This window comes from Gallus gallus, chromosome 1 (assembly GCF_016699485.2).
Source record: "Gallus gallus isolate bGalGal1 chromosome 1, bGalGal1.mat.broiler.GRCg7b, whole genome shotgun sequence".
Classification (NCBI taxonomy): domain Eukaryota; kingdom Metazoa; phylum Chordata; class Aves; order Galliformes; family Phasianidae; genus Gallus; species Gallus gallus.
The window spans coordinates 92,123,032-92,143,268 of record NC_052532.1 but is presented as its reverse complement, the minus strand read 5'-3'; the positions used below and the strand labels follow the sequence as shown (position 1 = coordinate 92,143,268).

The following is a 20,237-nucleotide window of genomic DNA, read 5'->3' as shown; positions in this document are numbered from 1 at the left end:
TGCTGCCCCAGCACCTCTCTGTAGGCTCCATCCTGTACAGACTCACACTGAATAGTAGGAAGCCCCTATTGAAAAGCAGAACACAGATGGGAAAGCAGCTGAAGGCTGGCGTGAGCTAATGCCCTTTCTCCAGGGCAGGGACCCTCCCCAGGTGCAGCTCAGCTCAACTCAGGCACTCCACCACTTGCAAATACCACAGTAAGGCCGTGTCTTCCTGGCCCTCAACAAACCAGGCAGCAGCGAGGTTCCCAGTGCTTGGTGTAGGGCAGGAGAGGCGTCAGAAATTCCCACCACCTCCCCTTCCCCACTGCCATAGCCTGGTTGCTTTACCCCACCTCCACTGACAGAGTCTCCCTGCCATGAGCTGTGCCCTCCCAAAAGCCACAAATCTTTGCCAGATTCCCAGCATCCCTCCTAGCTACCCAAGTGCCCACATTGCATCACGTTGCTGTATCCTGTTTTCCTGCTGCCACGTAGCATCCCGCCCCAAGCAGGCAGCAGCACAGTGCCCAGGGCCAACGCATGCAGCAGGCCCAGGCAGGTTGGTTGAAGCTGGTTGTGCTGGAAAAGGAGGCTGTTTGTGAGAGAGGTCGTTTGGGTTTTTTGTTATTGCAGCAACGATGGGAGAGATGTTGCAGCTACTTGAAAAGGAGCCCCAGCCGTTGCCTATACAGCTCAGAGTGTCTGCTGGGGCCCACACTACAAGAAAGATGCTGAGGCTCTGGAGTGTGTCCACAGAAGGGCCAATGGAGTTGTGAGGGGCCTGGAACACAGTTCTTATGGGAAGTATCTGAGGGAGCTGGAATTATTCAATGTGGAGAAGAGGAGGCTCGGGGGGAGACCTTATCACACTACAGCTGCCTGATTGGAGGCTGTGGTGAGGTGGGGATTGGTCTCTCCTCCCAGGTAACAGCAATAGGATGAGAAGGAATGGCCTCAAGTTGCACCAGAGGAGTTTTAGGTTGGACATTAGGAAACATTTCTTCTCAGAAAGAGTGGTGAGGTGCTGGCACAGCCTGCCCAGGGAGGTGGTGGAGTCACCATCCCTGGAGGCGTTCAAGATCCATGCGGATGTGGCACTGAGGAATGCAGATAGTGGGCATGGTGGGGTGGGCTGGTGGCCAGACTGGATGACCTTAGTGGTCTTTTCAAGCCTTAAAGATTCTATGATTCTGGAGAAAGGAAACTAAGTGTGTGCTCGTGTGCCTGTGTAAGGAAGACAGCACGTCTATTTACACTCAACATTGTACAGACTGTGGGAAGGGTGGCTGTAAACATACAGTCTCTAGCATTAATTTATTACAGAGCACTCAGTGCCTCTGTGATTAAAAACGTACATCCAAGTGTGAGTTGTATGTGGGTTATCTGGGCACAGCTGGATGGCATGAAATGTTTATTGCACACATGCATTGGCCAGGAGAGTAGGATGCTCACACAAGGAAGGGAGCTGCAAGGAAGTGATTAAATTACAGCGTAAGTGTATACAACACAGCCACACAGTATAACATGTAAAAAGCATTTGTTTGTACAGATTTCATGCTTGAATCTGCAAGCTCCCATGAGAAGCAAGGAGGAAACGATGGAAAGAGCACACATCTGCACACGTGAGATGGGGAAAGACCACGGATGCTCATACTGCCAGAAAAGAATCGCGGCAGGGGTGCTATGCTGTGACTGCACGCATCGAAATTCCCTCTGAGCAAACCCCAGGAGCTTTATAATCTGGATTAGATCGGCGTTGCACCCAGCTGTCCCTCGGTGCAGCTGAGCTCTGTAAATTTCCCAATCCTGACAGCTTGGGTTTGAAGCCTGATGTGCGGGATCTCTGGCACAATGCCTTCAGCTTTCTGAAGATGAAGCTTTTCAAGCAGCCACATTCAACCAGCATCGGCTCAAACAGAGCCAGCGTGCAGTGGTGTCTCAAAAAGACAGCCAAGCCTGGTGCTGCTTTTAACCTGACGTTCTTGCTTGCTGAGATGGGGCTTTCTTTCCTTGCTCCGACCCCCACTGCGGTTTGCACACAGGTGTTGTTTCACTGAAGTCTGCATGTTTCAGGGAGCTTTTCAGGAGAAAAAAAAGAAACGAACATGAACACGACTGGGTTTGCTGCTAGAGTTGCTGCTTTTGCTGTGTGGCTGCAATGCACGAGCACGCACGTGTGTATTTTGTAGGCAAGAACGGTGCTCCTGGCAGGCACGTGCCTGTGTGCAACAGGGGCTCAGAGCAGGCAGAGGATGAGGGGCAGCTGGGGAATGGTGGGGGGCAGCCCGTTGCTGCCTGCACACAGCGCCTGGCTTTGTGCTCACCTTTCCTGCCACAAAGCAGCAAGGTCGCAGGAAGACGAAAACGGCTCTCTGCGTCTGTGTAAAGAAAAAAAAAGAAGAAGAAAAATAAAGGAAAAAAAAAAAAAAAGGCGAAAAAAAAAAAAGAAAAGAGGGAAGAGCCCAAGAGCGGACACAGCCGTGATGAACAAAACCGTTGTTTCCAGGTGCCCTCTTGTGGCCTTTTTGAAGTCTCTCCTCGCATCCTGCCCACGCATGGAAGCTCTTTACACAGCAAAGAGAATGAGAAAAATTAAGCCAGGAGCCTTTTGGAAAGCAAATACTGAATGTACTTAAGCAGATGTAGCCTGCAGGTCAATCCGAAGGGAAGGGAAGGGAAGGGAAGGAAAGAGCTACTGGGGGAGGATAGAGAAGGACAGCAGAAATAAGGCCAGCAGAGACACACCTTCATAACCATGTCTCCTTATGGACACCAGCCAAGATCACTCTCCCTCACACATAAGCAGGCATTTCAGAGACAGAAAAAAAAATGGAGGATTTCAACCTCGTCCAAGTATTTAAAACACAACTAAGAAATCTTCGCATCCTTAAAAACAAAACCATGCCTATGTTTCCCATCAGGGAAGCTGCTTTTGGCTGTTTCGCTGCCTGGGCTGTGGCTCGTGTTCCAGCTTTCATAGCAGAGAGTTCCATAGCATAGCCTTCCACTGTCGCTCAGCCTGGAATGCCTCCAAGCACTGCTTCTCTCACAAAGCCTTTGCCTTCCTGAAGACAAGTCATGTCCCTGTGCCCAGCGGGAAAGTTTGGGGCCTCCAGCAGGGAGGTTTGCCTCCTGTTGTGTAAGTGGCAGAACGTGTCTGAGCAGCGACAAGGTGGGAAAAGGAAACCTGGACCTGCTTGTAACAGAGCGTGAACGGAAAGTAGTAGACTGATGTCAGGCAGCGAAAAGGGCCCAGAGCCCCAGCAGTGCCACACTCCCATTGCCCCACTAGGTGACAGCACCCACATGTGGTGTGCACACACTCCCACCACCACCAGCACCATGCTGCCTCCATCTCCCACCCCTGAAGATGGCTGAGAGCCTTCCTCCTGCCATGCTGCTCACTACCTAAGGTAGAGGCCTTGGCCACCAATGGGAGAGGGCAGCCAAAATCCCACACCTTGTGCCAACAGCCCTCCTCTCCTCTCCTCTCCTCTCCTCTCCCCCCAGCTCCAGGCTGCAGGGAGACCTCACTGAGGCCTTCCAGTATTGAAAGGGAGTTTATAAACATGAGGGAAACTAACTTTTTACACAGGGAAATAGCGATAGGACAAAGGGGAATAATTTTGAACTAGAGAAAGGGAGATTTAGATTAGATGTTGGGGAAGATTTTTACTGAGTGGTGAGGTGCTGCAACAGGTTGCCCAGAGAAGTTATGGATGCCCTGTCCCTGGAAGTGTTTAAAGCCAGGTGGGATGGGGCCCTGGGCAATCAGATCTAGCATTTGATCTACTAACTGGCAACGCTGCCTGTGGCAGGGAGGTCAGAACTCAGTGATCCTTGAGGTCCCTTCCAACCCAAGCCATTCTATGATTCTACAACTCAGTGATTCATTAATGTCTCTGAACCGAAGACCAGGAAGAGATTCAGAGGCATGTTTCAGGGAGGGCATCAATCCTGGCCTACTCTGGTTTGTATCTACCAGCTTACCCTGTGGGTCTTTAAGCTCACTTTACCGATGCTGCCACATGGCAGAGATCCGTGGGCTGATTTCAGGGCTGGTAGCCACATGGCTTTGCAGGCAAGTGTCTGCTTCCAAGACTGCTACAGGAGAACATCTGATTGCTCCTCATGTGCTGCATAATGCTTTATGCTGAGAGAAGATGCAGAGCAGCCAGGTCCAATGTGAGAGATTGGCCAAGTCTGTCAGGCTCATGCCACCGTGCCTGTCCCCAGCTCCAGCCCACAGATGACCTGTGCTTTCTGCAGTGCTGGGCCAAGCTGCAGACATACCACAGAAAAGCATCATCTGTGTCATTTATTCCATCCCATTTAGCTACTGCAGCGTTGTTTTGTTTTGTTTTTTAAATATCTTGGAGAAGTAGAGCTTTTGTTTCCCATCTGATCAGTCTGGGCTTGTAAACCATTCTTCTGAACTGTTTCTTACAAGGGCTTTAGAAGTGTCTGTCCTTAAAAGCTTCCAGAGAGGGAAAGGACTGACAGTTCTCATAACTATCATGTGCACACGTATGTTGAGTCAGTTGAGACAGCTGCTTTGGTGCCCAATAGAAGCAGTGCAGTTTTTCCATCTCTAGATAAGACATCAAAGCTGCACTTACCTCAGGTGCTCTGTCACTGTTCTTCTCTAGCACAGATGCTTTGAGAGAAAGGGGACTCACTGGTTTCTTCCTTGGCTGCCATTTTGAGATGCCTCTCCTCTCTTCTTGACATCCCCTCTAACCCTGGCATCACCTGTGGCACTTCAGCAGTTTGGTGGCTTTTCTAAAGCTGAACTGCTTTTTCTTACATGGTCATCCAGCACCCTTCTCCTCTATCACAGGCCAACCCAGTGCCCTAACCTAGCAGAAACACTTAGCTTATTGAACAGACTTTTCTTTGGAGGGCCTTCAGTTCCTCCCAGCTCCTCCAATATGCAGAATTTCCACTGCTGGGCCTAAAGGCTCCTTACAAATCACTTTCTGTACAGACACATTTCCTTCCTTCCAGTGTTTTTTTTTTTTTAAAGACTTCATGCTGCTCAGTTCCTCTTTGCAGTGGCTGGCTTTTGGTTAAGCTCTTCTTCTTTTTTAAAATAGCAAAAACAGTCTATAGAAACCGTAAGCTTAGCAAAAGGGCGTCAGAGGTTTTCTGTTTGAATTTTGGGTCTGAGATATGGGCATTTCCCCTGCAATAGGAACCACATCCTCCACATCCTCATTCAGTGATTTGTTTGCACTGGCCACTGAAATCACAGTGAAGCCACATAAAATTGGTGATTTAGCACCAACAGTGCCCGCAGCACATCAGCCTTGCAGTCATCCCAGCCTTGCATGCCTGTCAGCGGCAGAGCCTGCAGCCATACAGCCATTCTCAGAGACACAGCTCCCTCAGGTGGTTCACTGAGCAGCCGTAACACCTCCAGGAGACTGGAAATGGAATAAAGCACAGCTACAGTGATGCCATATGTAGAAACTCACTAACAAAGCTTCATACCTCTACTTCATTCCCTTCCTTGATGGGAAACCTCACCTCGCATCTGGCAGAGGAAGAAAGATGTGTCTGAGCTGGGTAGTCCACCACAGAAGTCCCAGCCTGTCCCAGCAGGCGTAACATTCAGCAGCAGGCCCAGGTATCCCAGCTTGAGGGCCTCACTGCCTGTTTCACCTCACCAGGGAGGAGGAGGCAGCTCACAGATGCACATCGGGCTGCAAACAGGCTGTTTGATTTCTGAGTTGTTACTTGTACCCCCACAGTCCCCCCGTGCCTGCTCACCTACCTACCCTGGGACACCAAGAAGGGCATAGAGAGAAAGTGGGTATTTGTGTGGGAGGGCAGCAGTGTGAAATGCCTTCCTTCTCTTAGAACACAGGCAGAGAAAGTGTGGAAAATGTGGCCAACGAGTGCTGCTGTGTGGAGGGCTTCTTTGTTGTGGGGTTCTCTCTTCCTGCAACCTTAAAACCTGCATTTCTGAGGTAATGGAGACAGACACCATCTAACAATGTCACCCAGATCAAAGGCACATGAGGTAATGGGGTGGTATTGAGGCTGGTGTTGCTTACAGCAGCAGGCAGAAACCAAACATCCACTTGAGGCATTTCTCTGTCCTTATTTTGTCTACATCTGACATCCCACTTGCACAGCCAGCACTTGCAAGTAGTATTTGCAGAGCTTTGCCTACCAAAGGTTGAGCTCTGCTCTGACCTATCATCCATGGCACACTCCACAGAGAACTATAGTTTCAAAGACAAATTCAGCATTTCTTGAGCCTGCTGTGAGGTTTCAGCACAGCTGAAGCTGAGAAGCTTTATTCATCAGAATAGAGAAGAGGGCTGGTAGGCAAGACAGTCCCAGCTGAGGTTGATCACCATATCTGAGCCTGAGGATTTGATGCAGGATGGGGGATGCCTTTTCCCCTCATGGCATTATTTTTAAAAGCATGCCAAAGAAAGACATTTACCAGCCACAGGCTCCTATGTGACATTTTACAGGCTCGAAGTTCCATTTTAGGATTGAAATTATCTGACTGGCTCCAGTCCTGCCTGTGCTAGAAGCAGGAGCCCCCTGGCACTTGCCAAGGACTCATATACTCTACTGCAAAGCCTAAGTTTAGGCAGCAAGTGCTGCTCACGCCAAGCAGCCTAAAATAGGGATTGGACACACAAGGGCCAACCACTAGTTTTCTGGGTGCCTATTCAGACTGCAGAGCTGGTGAATACTGCAGGAGCACAACAATAACCACACTGCTCTGAGCATGGGGTTGTACTTTCCTCCCATTACTTTCAGTACTGGTTCTTGTTCTCCATCACCAACCAAAGCTGACTCCTGCTAACACCCAGACAACACATGCATCCCTCATGCCAGGGAGTTCAGATCAGTGTCTTTGCAGAGTACAGCTTGGCACATCAGCCCTCTTGACTCATCTTTCATAGGAAGAATGGGGAAAAACCTCTATCTGGAATGATTCACTGATAGACATGTCTATGGAAGAACCAGGGAAGGCTGCAGCAAGCATCATCAGAGCTGAGCACTTCCTGTTATTTCTTAGGTCTCAATGTCAGCTATTTTCCAGAACTGATACACCCTCTGCAGCACAAAAACCTAAGACATGAATGCTCTGTGACAAATGTTAAGAAAAATTGCTGACTTTTCTCAGAGGCATCAAATAGAACTTGGGAATGTACAAATATCCTGTTACAGTACATCGAAACAAACATGAGAAATCATAAAAACAGCAGTGATTACTAAAGAAAGTGACTGAAGCTAACATAAGCACTGCCCTGAAGAGACTCCTGTTGTGTGGGGTACTTTGTGCTCATAGTCCTGTGTCTACTACCCATGCTGTATTTTCATGCAACTCCACCCAACAGGTCAACATTCAGCTCATTTTCTTGGCTCAGAGCCCCTCAGCACCTAACTGAGAAATTTGGCTGGAAAGCCTGACACCCCAGAGGAGACCTCGGTGGACTGCAGCAAGGCCAAAAACACCCAGAGTTGCAGCAACAAAATGAAGGGCAGCACTGAGATGCATGCCACTTCACTTGTACCCACTGTGGCGGGTATCAGCTGGCAGCCTTGTCCCTGGGACAGGAGCCATGCATCTACCACTTCTCTGAGCTACCCATTTCAATGCCTCACCACCCGTGTTGTAAAAGACTTCTTTCCTTACATCTAGTCTAAATCTTCCCTCTTTTAGTTTGAAACCATTTCCCCTTGTCCTGTCACCACAGACCTTGCTAAGGAGCCTGTCCTCTTCTTTCTTACAGACCCCCTTTTGATACTGAAAGGCTGCTACTAGGTCTCCCAAGCCTTTTCTTCTTCAGGCTGAACAGCCCCAGCTCTCTCAGCCTGTCCTTGTAAGGGAGGCATTTCATCCCTAGGATCCTTTTTGTGACCCTTTTCTGGACACACTCCAACACATCCATGCCTCTCCTGCATGGAGGACTCCACATCTGGATGCAGCACTCCAGCTGAGGTCTCACCTGAGCAGAGTAGAAGGGCAGGATCACCTCCCTCAGCCTGTTGGCCATGCTTCTTTTGATGCAGCCCAGAAGGGTCACAGCATGGTTTGGAGCCTGGCCTCACAGGTAGGGTTTCACCCGATTCTGTAGCCAAGAGCAGAAAAGCTTCTTGCCTCCCACTCAAGAGAGTTGCTTCCTGCTTCAGTCCCTTGCCTAAAGAACCAACATATACTGCTGCTGGGCCAGCAGCCCCTTGCACTGCCTCAGCTGCCCCAGTGTATGGTGCTGTGGCAAGCATCACCTCAGTATCAGCCCCAGTGAGAGAAGGGCAGCAGTGGGGAGGGAGCCTGGGAGAATTTCGTGCTTTAAGGGGACAGAACATGGAATGCTGCCCACCCTCAGGCTGAATGCGGTACTGTGGCTCTCTTGGCTAAGGAAGAGAATGAGGATTCGAAACCAAACCCTGTAGTACCAATGTCTGCTGCGGCTAGGATCACAGCACAGAGAACTTCCCTGCCTAGTAATCCAGAAACCAGCAAGAGGAATCAGGCAGAGGACACAGGCTAGCGGGACACTTCAAGTAGTGTTCCTGCTCTGCTGTTGACCTCAACTACAGCACAGACGCCAGGCTGCAAGAATAGCTGGCAGCATTTTGCAGGGCTGCTTACCAGGGAGCTGCCAGCACAGTGGTTTGGCTATGCCCCAGGTTCTGCACAGCCATCCCCATGGGCTAAAAAAAGACACCAGACATAAGGAACAGAGTTACAGATGCCTACCAAGTAACCAGAGGTGCCAGGCCCATCGGCCTAGCCAACATGACAGAAGCTGAGCAAGTCCCATGAGGAAGGAGCACCTCGAAAGCATTGCTGCAGGTCTGTTAAGCCCATGGCACAGAAGGCACTGTGGCAGTGATGTCATAAGAAGAACCAGTACATAACAGACAGTACCTCCCAGGGATCTGTGACACCTTCCACATCCAGCTTCCTGTGGCTCATGGACCAGAGCGTTTTTTCCTATCTTCTCTGTACCACAGGGAGATTTCAATGGGATCCCAGCACAGGTATGAGCTGAAGCCCTTGTCACCCACTCTTATCTTTATTCATCCACTGCAGGGACACGCTTATATTACAAAAGTAAACCATTAAATGTTTACCAAATGCAATTCTAAGTAGTAAAAACCTTAAAACAAGCTGCAGAAGAACAAGCGACCCTCCCATCACTGTGCCCCCTCCGGAGCTCAAGCAAAGTGACTGAGCTCTGGAAGAGATAGAGACCCTTCTCTCCCTGAGTTACTCCTTCACCCTCATATCAGAAGATAAACAGTTGCATTTCTGAGGAGAAACAAAAAGAAGGCCATTTAACTGCCATGGTACACACAGGAGAGTCAGCTCTGAGAGGCATACCGCACATCCTTCTGCCTATTGCAACAAAATGCTGTCTGGATATCCTGCACTCTGTGACTGACAGCTCTCCCCTTCTCCACCTCTGCTGACTTTCACACCAGTTGGACCAGTTTATCCATTCGGACATTGCTCCAGGAAGGCATGTCCTCTCTTAGCTCCTCAGATGTCTCATAGAGCCAGTTGTAAACATTCCCAAAGGCCAGAGGAGCAAGGAGTGTTTGTCCAGAACTTGGAGAGTGATGCAGGATTAGTTATTGCAGTCCAGGCATGCACCTCTGCCTTCAGGAGAGTGAGGCCTCTCAGCAGTTTTCTGTAATTACCTGGTACTCAGCAGCAATCATGAGGTGCTTACCAGCAAAATCAGGGAGCTTGGTCACTCAGACAGGTGGCCTGGTTGTGGAAGCCACGTCAATTCAGACAACAGTATTGTTAAGGAGGCTGCTTGGCAGTTTGAAATACTAACTCTAGGAGCCAGCGTATACCAGACCTTTTCTGTGACAAAAAGAAAGAAAATCCACAAAACTACCCAACTAGCCAAACAGATCTATAGGGAAAATAGTTTCATTTCACTTGCCAGTGAAGAAGCACAGGAACTGAGCTGAAACAGTAGAGAAAATGAAGGATATACTCCTTCCCCCTTACATTTTTCACACATGCATGCTTCAAGTCTGTCACATCTCCTTTCGGTTTGTCATCCTCTGTGTTGGACAGCACCAATTCTGCCAACAGTGGTTAATTACATACAAATAATTGTTCTGTTTAGGAGATCATGCATCTGATGCTGAAACCAGAGGGCTGTTCTAATGCACAGCAAGAGAATGAAAAGCTATGTGACAAAACCAGATAAGATCCGCAAGCCCATGTTGTCTCAGTAAGGCTCTCACTTTGATATAACCGATCCAGAAAGCAAAACAAGGTGCAGTGAAAACAAGTGAACCACAGAAGGATGCAGGTGTCGGTGCTCTATACCTTAGCATAGAGTCACCTGAAGAAAAAAAAAAAAGAGTCCCAGGTCTCATCATCTTCAGCCTCCTCCACTGTGTTTCTTCAACTCCAGTTACTTGATGCTCTCCCTGATCTTCTGCAACTCCATAGCTGAGTGCTACACAAGCCTGGGTGGGAGGAGTTCCTGACCATTGTAAGCTTTCTTATTCCATAAGAAAGAGCCCTCCATCCCCCAGGGCAGGTGCTCAGTGCCTCTCTCTCAGCTGGCTCTGGGCCTGTAGCTGGGTGCGCGGCTTGGGCCGTGGGGGCACTGCTTGCTGCTGTGCATGTGGCTGTGGCAGAGGTCTCTGCTGCGGGGTAGGGTTGGATGGAGGTTGAGGGAGCTTCCGCATCGCCATCTCTGTGTCCACCTGGTGGATCTGCAGCCTTTCCTCATCTGCAACAACAGGAGGCCCTAGCAGTCAGGCACCTACTTACATCTAAGCAGAAGGCAATGTTCTTACTGAAGTCCAACAGCAAGGGAAGAGAGTTTGGACCATGGAATTAAAAGAAATAGAAAATGTTGGTCTCACCTGCAAGGCCACTGTCACTTTCAGGCTGTCCTGCTACTCCAGCAAACAACCAAAGTCACTGGTCACCCACACGCTCAGGCAGCACTCAGAGTTCTGCAGCTGCCTAACTCATCATTTGTGAAGTGTTAGTCATTTTAGCTTAGGTACTGAGAAATTTACTTCTTGGGGTGTTGAAATAACCTTACACACCAAGCTGTTTCAAAGAGGCCATCCATCTTGTTTTAGTTCTTATCATCCTCGATTTCTCTCTTTTCTTGAATCCAGACCCAAAAACTGAGGAGGTGCTGTCACTGCACTGAATGGGATAAACTACTCCTTTGACAAAGAGCAACAAGAGCAGCCATAGTGTAAGACAAAATTCCAGTGGCTTTGCTCACACTGGCATTGTGCTCATGAGATGTGCACAGTCTAAGACAACATCCCATGGTTGCACTGTTTATGAGCTCTCCTAGAGGACAGGGAGAACTCTTGCCTACTCTTTGTGGTGATAACTTCAGGGGAAGTGAGGGGTCTGTGATGAGTTACCCATACTGAAGTTCTACCCTCAGACATGGGAAGCATTTGCTAACCCTTGCTGTCAGACTGACCACAGGCACCTTTGAGGTATCGTCTGGAGTTTCTTTCCAACATTACCCTTATTATTTGACAAACAATGCTGTGCAGCACAAAGGAGTTTCTTCTCACATTTTGTGAGTTCAGGCACTCACACAGAGTCTAGCTGCCACTGAAGATCATACAGCAAGTCTGACGCAGTACGTGGGTGTAAGACTTGGAAACAAGCCTTCAACACCAACACGCTGGCCTGGCTGCAGGGTAATCTCCCTTATACTGGAACTTCCTCTTTCGAGTGGGCCAGCCAATTCTTCCTGAGTGTCAGCTCAGCATCCTCTGCCCACCCAAACTAAGGGCAATAAGCAAGCTGCAATCCCAGGCAACATCTGTCAAGACAGAGCCTGCACTGAGAGGTGACTCTGGCAGTATATTTTCTTAAAGAAGCTTGAATTCTAGACAACAGATGAGAACTCTGTCCATAGACTTTTTAAATCCCTCAAGCTGGACCTCCAGTGTTTTTATGCCTCCAACTATGCTGTTTTGCAGAGAAAAAGCACCAGGAGATGCCTGAGAAACTCCCTGAGAAGTTGAGTTCTTGCCCGCCCCTTATGTACAGGGTTTCCAAAGGTGACTGTGTCAGAGATCCTAATTTTATACTATATAAATTTACTGAAAATACCTATGACATTTAATTCTCTATGTTTAGCCCCATCAATGTTCATGACAGGTGGCCTTGACCAAGGATTCGAGCAGCAGTTTATCTATGTAGGAAGAACAGAAGGGCTTGAGAACAAAAAGCCTTTCATTCAAAGTGTATGTCTGAAAACAAGACTGACAACAGCAGCTGATGTGCTGAGATTCACTACGTGCCAAAGATGAGCTCTTGCTCCTGCCCACAGGGAAGCTGTCAGGAAGAACCTCTAAGATTTTAAGTGGCTGGAGAGAACTTAAAGCCTTTGAATACTTACCATCATCTTCAAGCCTATCTGCTTTTTTCTTCCTGATGCAATAAATAAGCAAAATCACAAAGACAACAAAGAATACTGCACCTCCTGCTATGCACAAGATGAGATAGAGGTCCAGCTGACCTAGTTAAGAGAATAAAGAGGATGTTAGAGGAAAAGAAATAGCTTGTGTAACACCAACCTAGAAATTTGTATCTTTCTGCCACTGAATATGAAAACAGCACCGGTGAGAGAACCCACCCCTCTGTCCTTTCTCTGTACACAGAAAAGCAGTCCTCACTGTGGTGTGGAACAGTGTGGAAGAATACTGCAGAAACTTTCTTAGCAGGAAATTGAAACCAGCACACTGGTGCATGCTAGCTCCTCTTAAATTAGCACAAACGGCCTGCTCCTGCGATAGACCCTTTTAAGGATAAAAAGTGTCCAGGCAGCACTCAGCACCTAACAGAAATAAACTTTCCTTAAGTACTTCATCTGAGCTGCAGACACAGAGCAGCTTGCCTCATATCATTTTGGTGCTTCCGCATTTTTGGCTCTATGCAAATTAAGAATAGTGAAAACAGAAAACCCACCAAGCATCCCACAGCCTCAAAATGAGAGTTTGATTTGTTCGGTGAGCAAAGATTTATGTGAGCACTCTGTATTAGACCAGCTAAGTTCTGCCAGATTGCCTTCATTACCTCCTGCTTGGGTGTTCATGTCTGAGCACAGTGCTGTGGAGCTCAATCCCACAGAAGCAGGCCTTTCCTTTGCTTCCTGAAGCAAAGCTCCAGAGAAGGAGACTCTGCTGGTGCCACCTCAGCATGCACACAAAGGGCAAGAGTCATAAGACTGATGTCAAGATGTATGTCTACAGTATGAAGACCAACATCAGCCTGGGCTGCTCCCTGAGAGTAAATGGAAACCAAGTATACTCAGTAACCTAGCTCTTCTCAGCATAGCACCAGCAGCTGAAACAAGTGCTATGCCCTTCCAGTGTTTTGCCCTTCCAGTACCAGCTTCTCCCAGCTGATCATATGGTTCAACAAGCTCAGTCTCATCTTAAGCCATCTTGTTCACTGAAGATTAATACTCAAGGTGACAGAAAACTTCAAACAAGTAAGGAAATCCATGGAACACTTGAGCTATGCTCATCTGAGTTGCATAGTCTCAAGGTTTAGCTAACTTCTCCACGATCTCCTTCCTGACTTCCAGGCAGCCTTGGGAGTCCAAGTAGCCTATTTTTCCCCTTGTGAAAGCAGCCATGCATGCATACCCATTGGTAGCAGATAACCACCACCTTCATAGGTATGAGCACAGAGAGAAAGAAAATAACATACAAGTAATTTTCCCACCATAAGGGTGGAAATCAAAAGCAAATACCCTGAAAGCAATGCCATGGGTTTATATACACAGGAGAAGATCCCAAGGCACGTTTTCCAGGAGTAAGCTTTTAATTTCTGTTGTGGTAGCTTACCCTCTTGGTAGTTTTATGTTGTCTTACTGAAATTGAAAAAGGATAAAAGTATAAAAACAAGGGAAAGATGTTTTCTGCCTCTCACAGGCTGCTGTATGCAATAAAAACCCAGCATCAGCAGTAGACTCGCAGTACTGCATACAGGGAACCATGGCTGCTTCTGGCTTCCAGATCAGCCCCGCAGATAGACACAACCATGTGAAGTGCTGTAGCTGAGCCCCAGCTGATTCTGGTAAAAGTGGACCTCTTACCTGGACACTTGATTTCCTTCTCAGTTGTTTTTTTGCTGACTTGGTTCTTAACAAGACATCTGTATCTTCCACTGTGCCGAGTAGTAAATTCCACCTCCGTTACATTCGTTTGTGATTTGTTGATTTTATCTTGAGTCAATTCTATCGTAAACACTTGGTCCTCAGTCTTCTTCACTGTACATTTCACGTATAGGGTTTTATTAATGCATTCAGCACTGAGGATTGGCTGAGGGACAGGCTCTGAAAGAGATAAGGGATAGACAGAACTGATGATGTTTCTCCTTTTGAAAAATCTCCGTTGTGAAGCAGAGCAGGGAATTGCAGTGAGGGAGTAGCACCAGCTAATGAGACCAGAGAAGAACGAAGAATAAATCAGACTTCCACTGCAGTTATAAAAAAAAATGCCATCTATTAGCCTACATTTTCATCCTAACACACTTTTGATCTTTTTGTCTCTTTCCATTCTCTCAATTCCCTAGAAGTTGTTTCTCCCTCAAACAAAGAGGGACTGTTTGTGCCAGCAAGAGTAACTATACTGTATCTTCTCTGGAACCCATTTTCACTGCAGCACTGCCACAATTTGAAATCTGATTTTTATCCCCCATTCTGCTTCTGAATAGAAATGTCTGTACTTAACATCATAAGGGCATTTGACTTCCAGGTAGTTAACCATACTAAGCACAACCTGAAGGGACAGAATCATAGAATCATTAAGGTTACAAAAGACCACAAAGATCACCCAGTCCAAACTGGGTTTGACCCAGTCAAACCAGTGTATTCCCACCATGCCCACTAACCACATCCCTCAGTGCCACAGCCACACAGCTCTTGAACACCTCGAGGGTCAGTGACTCCACCACCTTCCCAGGCAGCCTGTGCCACTGCTTCACTGCTCTGAGTGGAATTTTTCCACTCATTTTATAACTTCCTTCAGTAATAAGATGAGAAGCCCCCCAGTGCAGAGCTCCAACAGATCTGGAGACCATCTAAAAGCACTTCAGCACAGGAGAGCTGCATGACATGGCCAGATGATCTCCAGGCTTTGCCTGGAGACTCATGGCCATGGGAGGAAGTAGTGTTTTGGGGCAGAGGATGTGGATAAGGGAGGCTGGAGACAGCCCTCTAACTCCTGCCCCAGTGTTCTGGTACAAATGCAATTAGGTCTCATGTGCCAGTACCTATCAGAAGAAATTTCCTCCAAGACAGAACAAACAGCTACTTACAGTGCTTTATGCATTGCCAAAGGCACTCAGCTTGCATGACAGCCACAGCACGAAAACTCATCACAACAGAAAATAGAACAAAACAGAACACTCAGCTCCAAGGAGGCTATGACAGAGGGAGCAGATTTCTATTTCTCTGTGTCCTACAAGCAACTAGTCATGTTTTGGTGCCAGATTCTCTGTCACTGATGACAGAGATTGAAGCAGAGGAGGCTCACAGGACTTTCCTCAACCAGGAAAAACTGACAGAGGCATCAGATGAAAAAACTCTATTCCTACCTTCTAAATGGGGAGAAGAACCACTAACTAGGGCCACCTCCAGCTGTAGGCAGCATAAGCTATAAGTAGCATAAGTTTTGAAGGCATTAAGAGCTGTCCGTAGCAAATGAAGCCTAGGTGCACACTATAACAAGGACACTATAATTCCTTCTCTCATTAACCCACTCCCCTTCCGCAAGCTGTAGGGCATCTTTTAGAGGAAAGCCCCAATGTGAAACACTGGAGTCCAGGTCATGTTGGTGTGTGATGGTATCAGCACTTAAACTATTTGTTTCTCTTCAGAACAGCTGTCTTTCCAAGTCCAGTAGCACTGTGTGAACTGGATAACAATTGATACTAGCACCCAACGGTTACTGAATGGTTTTACTTCCACAGCTGTGTATCAGCAGTAAGGCAAGATCTCTGCTGCAGAATAGGGAAGTGATGCAGCACATAGTTAACTTGCAATCTATCACCTTAACTGGGAATTAAACCCAGGTAACCCCAATGACAGCTCACTGCCTTAAAGCATGAATAAGGCCCCAGTCACTTCCTTAATCTGCAGGCAGTTTACGATGAAGGCTTCCAACGAAGTGAGACACCCTTTGATTGGTTTGGAGAGAGCAAAAACTCACCCAAAACGATGAGTACTACTGTTTCATCTGCCTTCAGCTTTCCGTTCTTGTCATAAGCAGACACCTTGTATATCCCACTGTCTTCTTTCACCAGCCGCTCTATTCGGAGAGTCCCATTGAGGAGCACCTTGCACCTACACCGTGTCTTCTCCACGTAATATTTAATTTTTTTGTCTTTTATCTGAAGCAGCTTCTCGTTGCCTCTGCTCCACACTGTCTCATGCATGTTTTCAGCAGTGAAATTGAGTAGAGCCGTCTCATTCACTGCCTTGTAAATATTTATGGTACTGGTGCCTATGAAAGGAAGCACAATCCATCTGTCAGTTCAGATGAAACAGTCCTTACTGCCCTGCTCACCAACCACAGCCATAGAATCAAGTAATGCTTTGGGTTGGAAGGGACCTTTAAGATCATCTAGTTCCTACCTCCTGCTAAAGACAGGAACACCATCCACTAGAGCAGGTTGTTCAAAGCCCCATCCAGCCAAGTCTTGAATGCTTCTTAGGAGGGGACATCCACAGCCTTACTGGACAACCTGTCCTAGTGTCTCACCACCCTCACAGTAAAGAATTCCTTCCTAATACCTAGTGCCATGATTCAAAAGGTTTTCATTTTCCACCCACTCAGTTTCTTAAGCCCCTCTTCATATTTCTTTCCACTACTCCAAAGCACCCCTTGATTGTTTGTTAGCTCATCAGTACCCAAATTAATTCCAAGGAATCTGAAAGTCACATTTACAAAAGCAGGCTTTATCCTCTGGATGATTTATTCACTGTGATTTTGAATGCTAAGATTTTCAGCTGCCTACGGACTTCACTGTAACATGATAGAAAGCACAACAGCAGAGCAGCAAGATCCCAGGCCAATGAGGACCCACTTAAATGCAACAGCAGCATGCACAGAAAAATGAGAAGGGAGCTGCTTACCTTCAGAAAACCTGTACAGCCCTCAGGTGAGCAGAGATCTCCAAATGAGATTCCCTCACCTCCACTTCCAACCCTTAAATGAGGTCTGGGAAGGGGTGGATCCTGCCTCTGACCCTTCTGGTCATTCAGGTGCATTGCTTGCACCTGAGATCCCCTGGGTTGAGCACCCACCAGGTGCTCAATCACTGCTTCAGGCCCTGACTCAGCATTTCTACTACATTCACCCTTCCTGCGGATAAGGTCATTTGGGCAGGCTTATCTCTTGGCACAGGCTGATGTGCAGAGCCGTCATTGGTATTATCATTACTGTGAGCAGCAAGCTTGTGGAGGCCCTGGATCATGGGGTCTCCTCAGCAGCAGCAGTGATGGCAACAATGATAAAAACAGTGGCCTAAAAGAGGTGTCTGTGTCAAGAAGTGAGCACATGACACCACATTGGAGGAAGATGCAGTTTTGTAAGTTGTAGTGCCGTTCCACAGTGCATCCACCCCATGTTTCTAACACAGCATCACAGTATAGGAAAGCGAGGGGGAGAAACAAACAGCTAACCGCAGCCTGCGAGCTTATCAGGCACCAGCGATGCTGGGAGATAAGCGAAGACAAAAAAAAAAAAAAAAGAAAAGCCTTTTCTCTTGGCAGGTGCCCTTTGATTGTAGATCCCCTCTGCAAAATAGGTGAGAGGAGAGAACTGCACAGCAGTGCTGCCAGGACTGGGCACTCAGCACGAAGACGATAGTGAGCAATGGCTGTGGGAAGTTAAACACATCACCACCTTGGGAGGTCATGCACTCTTCCCTCTGTGCCTGGGTCACATGCCCTTCGTGCTCCTGGCTGCTTTGCAGCCCCTGCAAGGCATGGCTCTGGGGAACCACGCTTCTGGGGGCATGTTTTGACATAGAATCATACAGTCGTTAAGGTTGGAAAAGAACACTAAGATCACCACATCTACATGGCTCTTGAACACATCCAGAGATGTCACCTCAGTGTGGCAATGCCTGCACCCCAGCTGCCAGTGGAAAAGTTGTAAAGGGAGATGTTAAAAAGCATTTACAAGTGTGAGGTGGGATATGTTCATTACGAAAAACTTTCATTCTGAACTGCAACTTATTTCATTGTTCGTGATCTATATTCATTCCTCTTTCATTTATAGGATAAAACTGATGGGCAGGTGGGGGATTTCCTCCCAGATAGCAGAGAGAGCTGATTCTGCTCTAACTTGATAGATTTCAAGCACTTTTTCCTACAGACATAAAAACTGTGCTCATGCACTTTTTACGGTCCTCACTGCAGCATATAATCCATTATTCCACAATGATAAACTACAGGGGCAACTGAAATCCAGTTGCTGTTTCAGCAAACTAACACTATTAGAGATAACCAAAGAGTTAAACTATTTTGCCTAAGCAACAAGAAAATGAATACCAAAGTGTTTCCACCCCAGTCTAAAGCAAGGTTCTTAGTTCAGTATCACATGAGGTATTTGATGCATCAAATGAAACATTCTGAAGCCATGCTGTCAATATCTGGGCAGCAGCTGCCTTCCACAGAGATGGAGTTATGGGTTGTACCCAAATGGTTGAGTTCCAGTACCTGTCTCTGCTCCATCACAAGCAGGTATTTGGAGCTAGGAACAGGATGCCTTTGCGTAACAGATATGCACATTTATATCTTCTATCCAGAAGTATGGAGAAAAAGATATAAGTTTTCAGGGAAAATCCAGTGGCATCTCTAAGGACTGAGCCCCAAGGCACATCCCTATGGAGATCCCATGGATGTAATGGAAAGCGGAGGATTCCACACATGTGATACTACAAATCTGTTTAGCTGAGGAAATGGCAGTTCTGCTAATGTCAGCTGAAATGCTCTTCAAGGGGCAGAAAGATCAGAGCTGGCAGTGCAGAGCCCATTTGCAGCCACAAGGGAAAGTCAAGAAAAGAAAAAGCCCCAAAAAGTAACTTTAGAGAAGTAAGGAATCTTCTGTTTCACTGCTTCAGGTAAATCTGAAATGCATTTTCCATTCAAGGGAATGAACTTCGTTTCTGTTTGGGAAGAAAAGCATCACATACCAAACATAAATTCCTTATTTGCCAACCAATTTTGTTCTGGAAGAAAAAAAATACAACCAATCTATAGTGGAATGAACAGGAAAAGAAAGTCTGCGAGCAGATGTGTTGTTAACTCATAGATGAGAGAGAAAGAGACACCTGAATTAAGTTTTTAGATTAATACTTTAAAAATGAGAGCAGTAGTGTACAAAATGTGAGCAGGCATTCGCTTACTGTTCTCACATCCTGGGCTCCTTGAGCTCCACTGATGACACTGAGATATAACACACTTTCTGTTAATATTTAGGGAAGAATATAATTTGCACTTTCAGAAGATTTGCTCATCACTGATAAGAAAAGGTAATTACATGTGATAATGCCTCTGCACAATACACAATGAAGTAGATCACTAATGTAGTACAGGCTACCTCAAGGGCAGAGAGAAAACATCATGCTGATATTTCTTGTTACACACGTGTCAAATTAAAGCTCATTAACTTAAAACCGGAGCTGTTTACAGCTTACTGCTACAATAGAAATGAGAAATTCAGGTCTTGCTCTCCTCTCCTAGATGAAAATGTAATCACGTAATAATATCCACAACCCAGAGACTCTCCAGGCACCTCACGCATTGGGAAATTGGAACTAGTTTCTCATCAGTAACATCCCACCAAGCTGTAAATTGTTTAAAGGCAATTTTAACACCACCACCAACAAAAGTTGAAGATCTTAATGAAGACTTACATTTTGCTTTGGGAAACAAAAGCAGCAAGCACTTGACTAGGAAAATCCTCCCGAAGTTCATTTTCAGGATCCAAAAAACCCAGCACCGCCTCGTCAAGAGCAGCTGCCAGCAGGTGAAAGGCTCTTCTGCTGAAAGCAGCAGCCGTGCTTGCACAGCCTGTGCCCTCCTCCCAACCTCCTGCCTGCACTCGAGCACTTCTCGTTTCTCACCAGACACCCAAAGTAGCAGCAGTAGCACCTCCTGAAGGCTGTGCTCTGTCAGGATGGGGCAGCGTGTTGTGATGGGGACAGCATGACAAATGCCCCTGTCCCCACCGAGGCC

The 20,237-nt window shown here is 47.1% G+C and overlaps 1 protein-coding gene across 2 annotated transcripts; it reads right to left on the bottom strand.

Moving 5' to 3' along the window:
- Nucleotides 1-1,507: 1,507 nt before the first annotated feature.
- On the bottom strand, nucleotides 1,508-20,030 carry CD2 (CD2 molecule). 2 transcript variants are annotated; one of them, XM_015298201.4, is made up of 5 exons: nucleotides 19,916-20,030; nucleotides 16,201-16,494; nucleotides 14,085-14,324; nucleotides 12,381-12,500; nucleotides 1,508-10,724 (listed from the first exon to the last, which is right to left on the bottom strand). In XM_015298201.4, exons 1-5 carry the CDS (start codon nucleotides 19,974-19,976, stop codon nucleotides 10,534-10,536), a joined length of 906 nt encoding a protein of 301 aa, XP_015153687.2. In that variant the 5' UTR covers nucleotides 19,977-20,030; the 3' UTR covers nucleotides 1,508-10,533. The 2 variants fall into 2 exon arrangements, with proteins under 2 accessions (XP_015153687.2, XP_046768760.1); XM_046912804.1 differs by lacking the exon at nucleotides 19,916-20,030 and adding an exon at nucleotides 17,127-17,181.
- Between the last annotated feature and the right edge of the window lie 207 nt (nucleotides 20,031-20,237).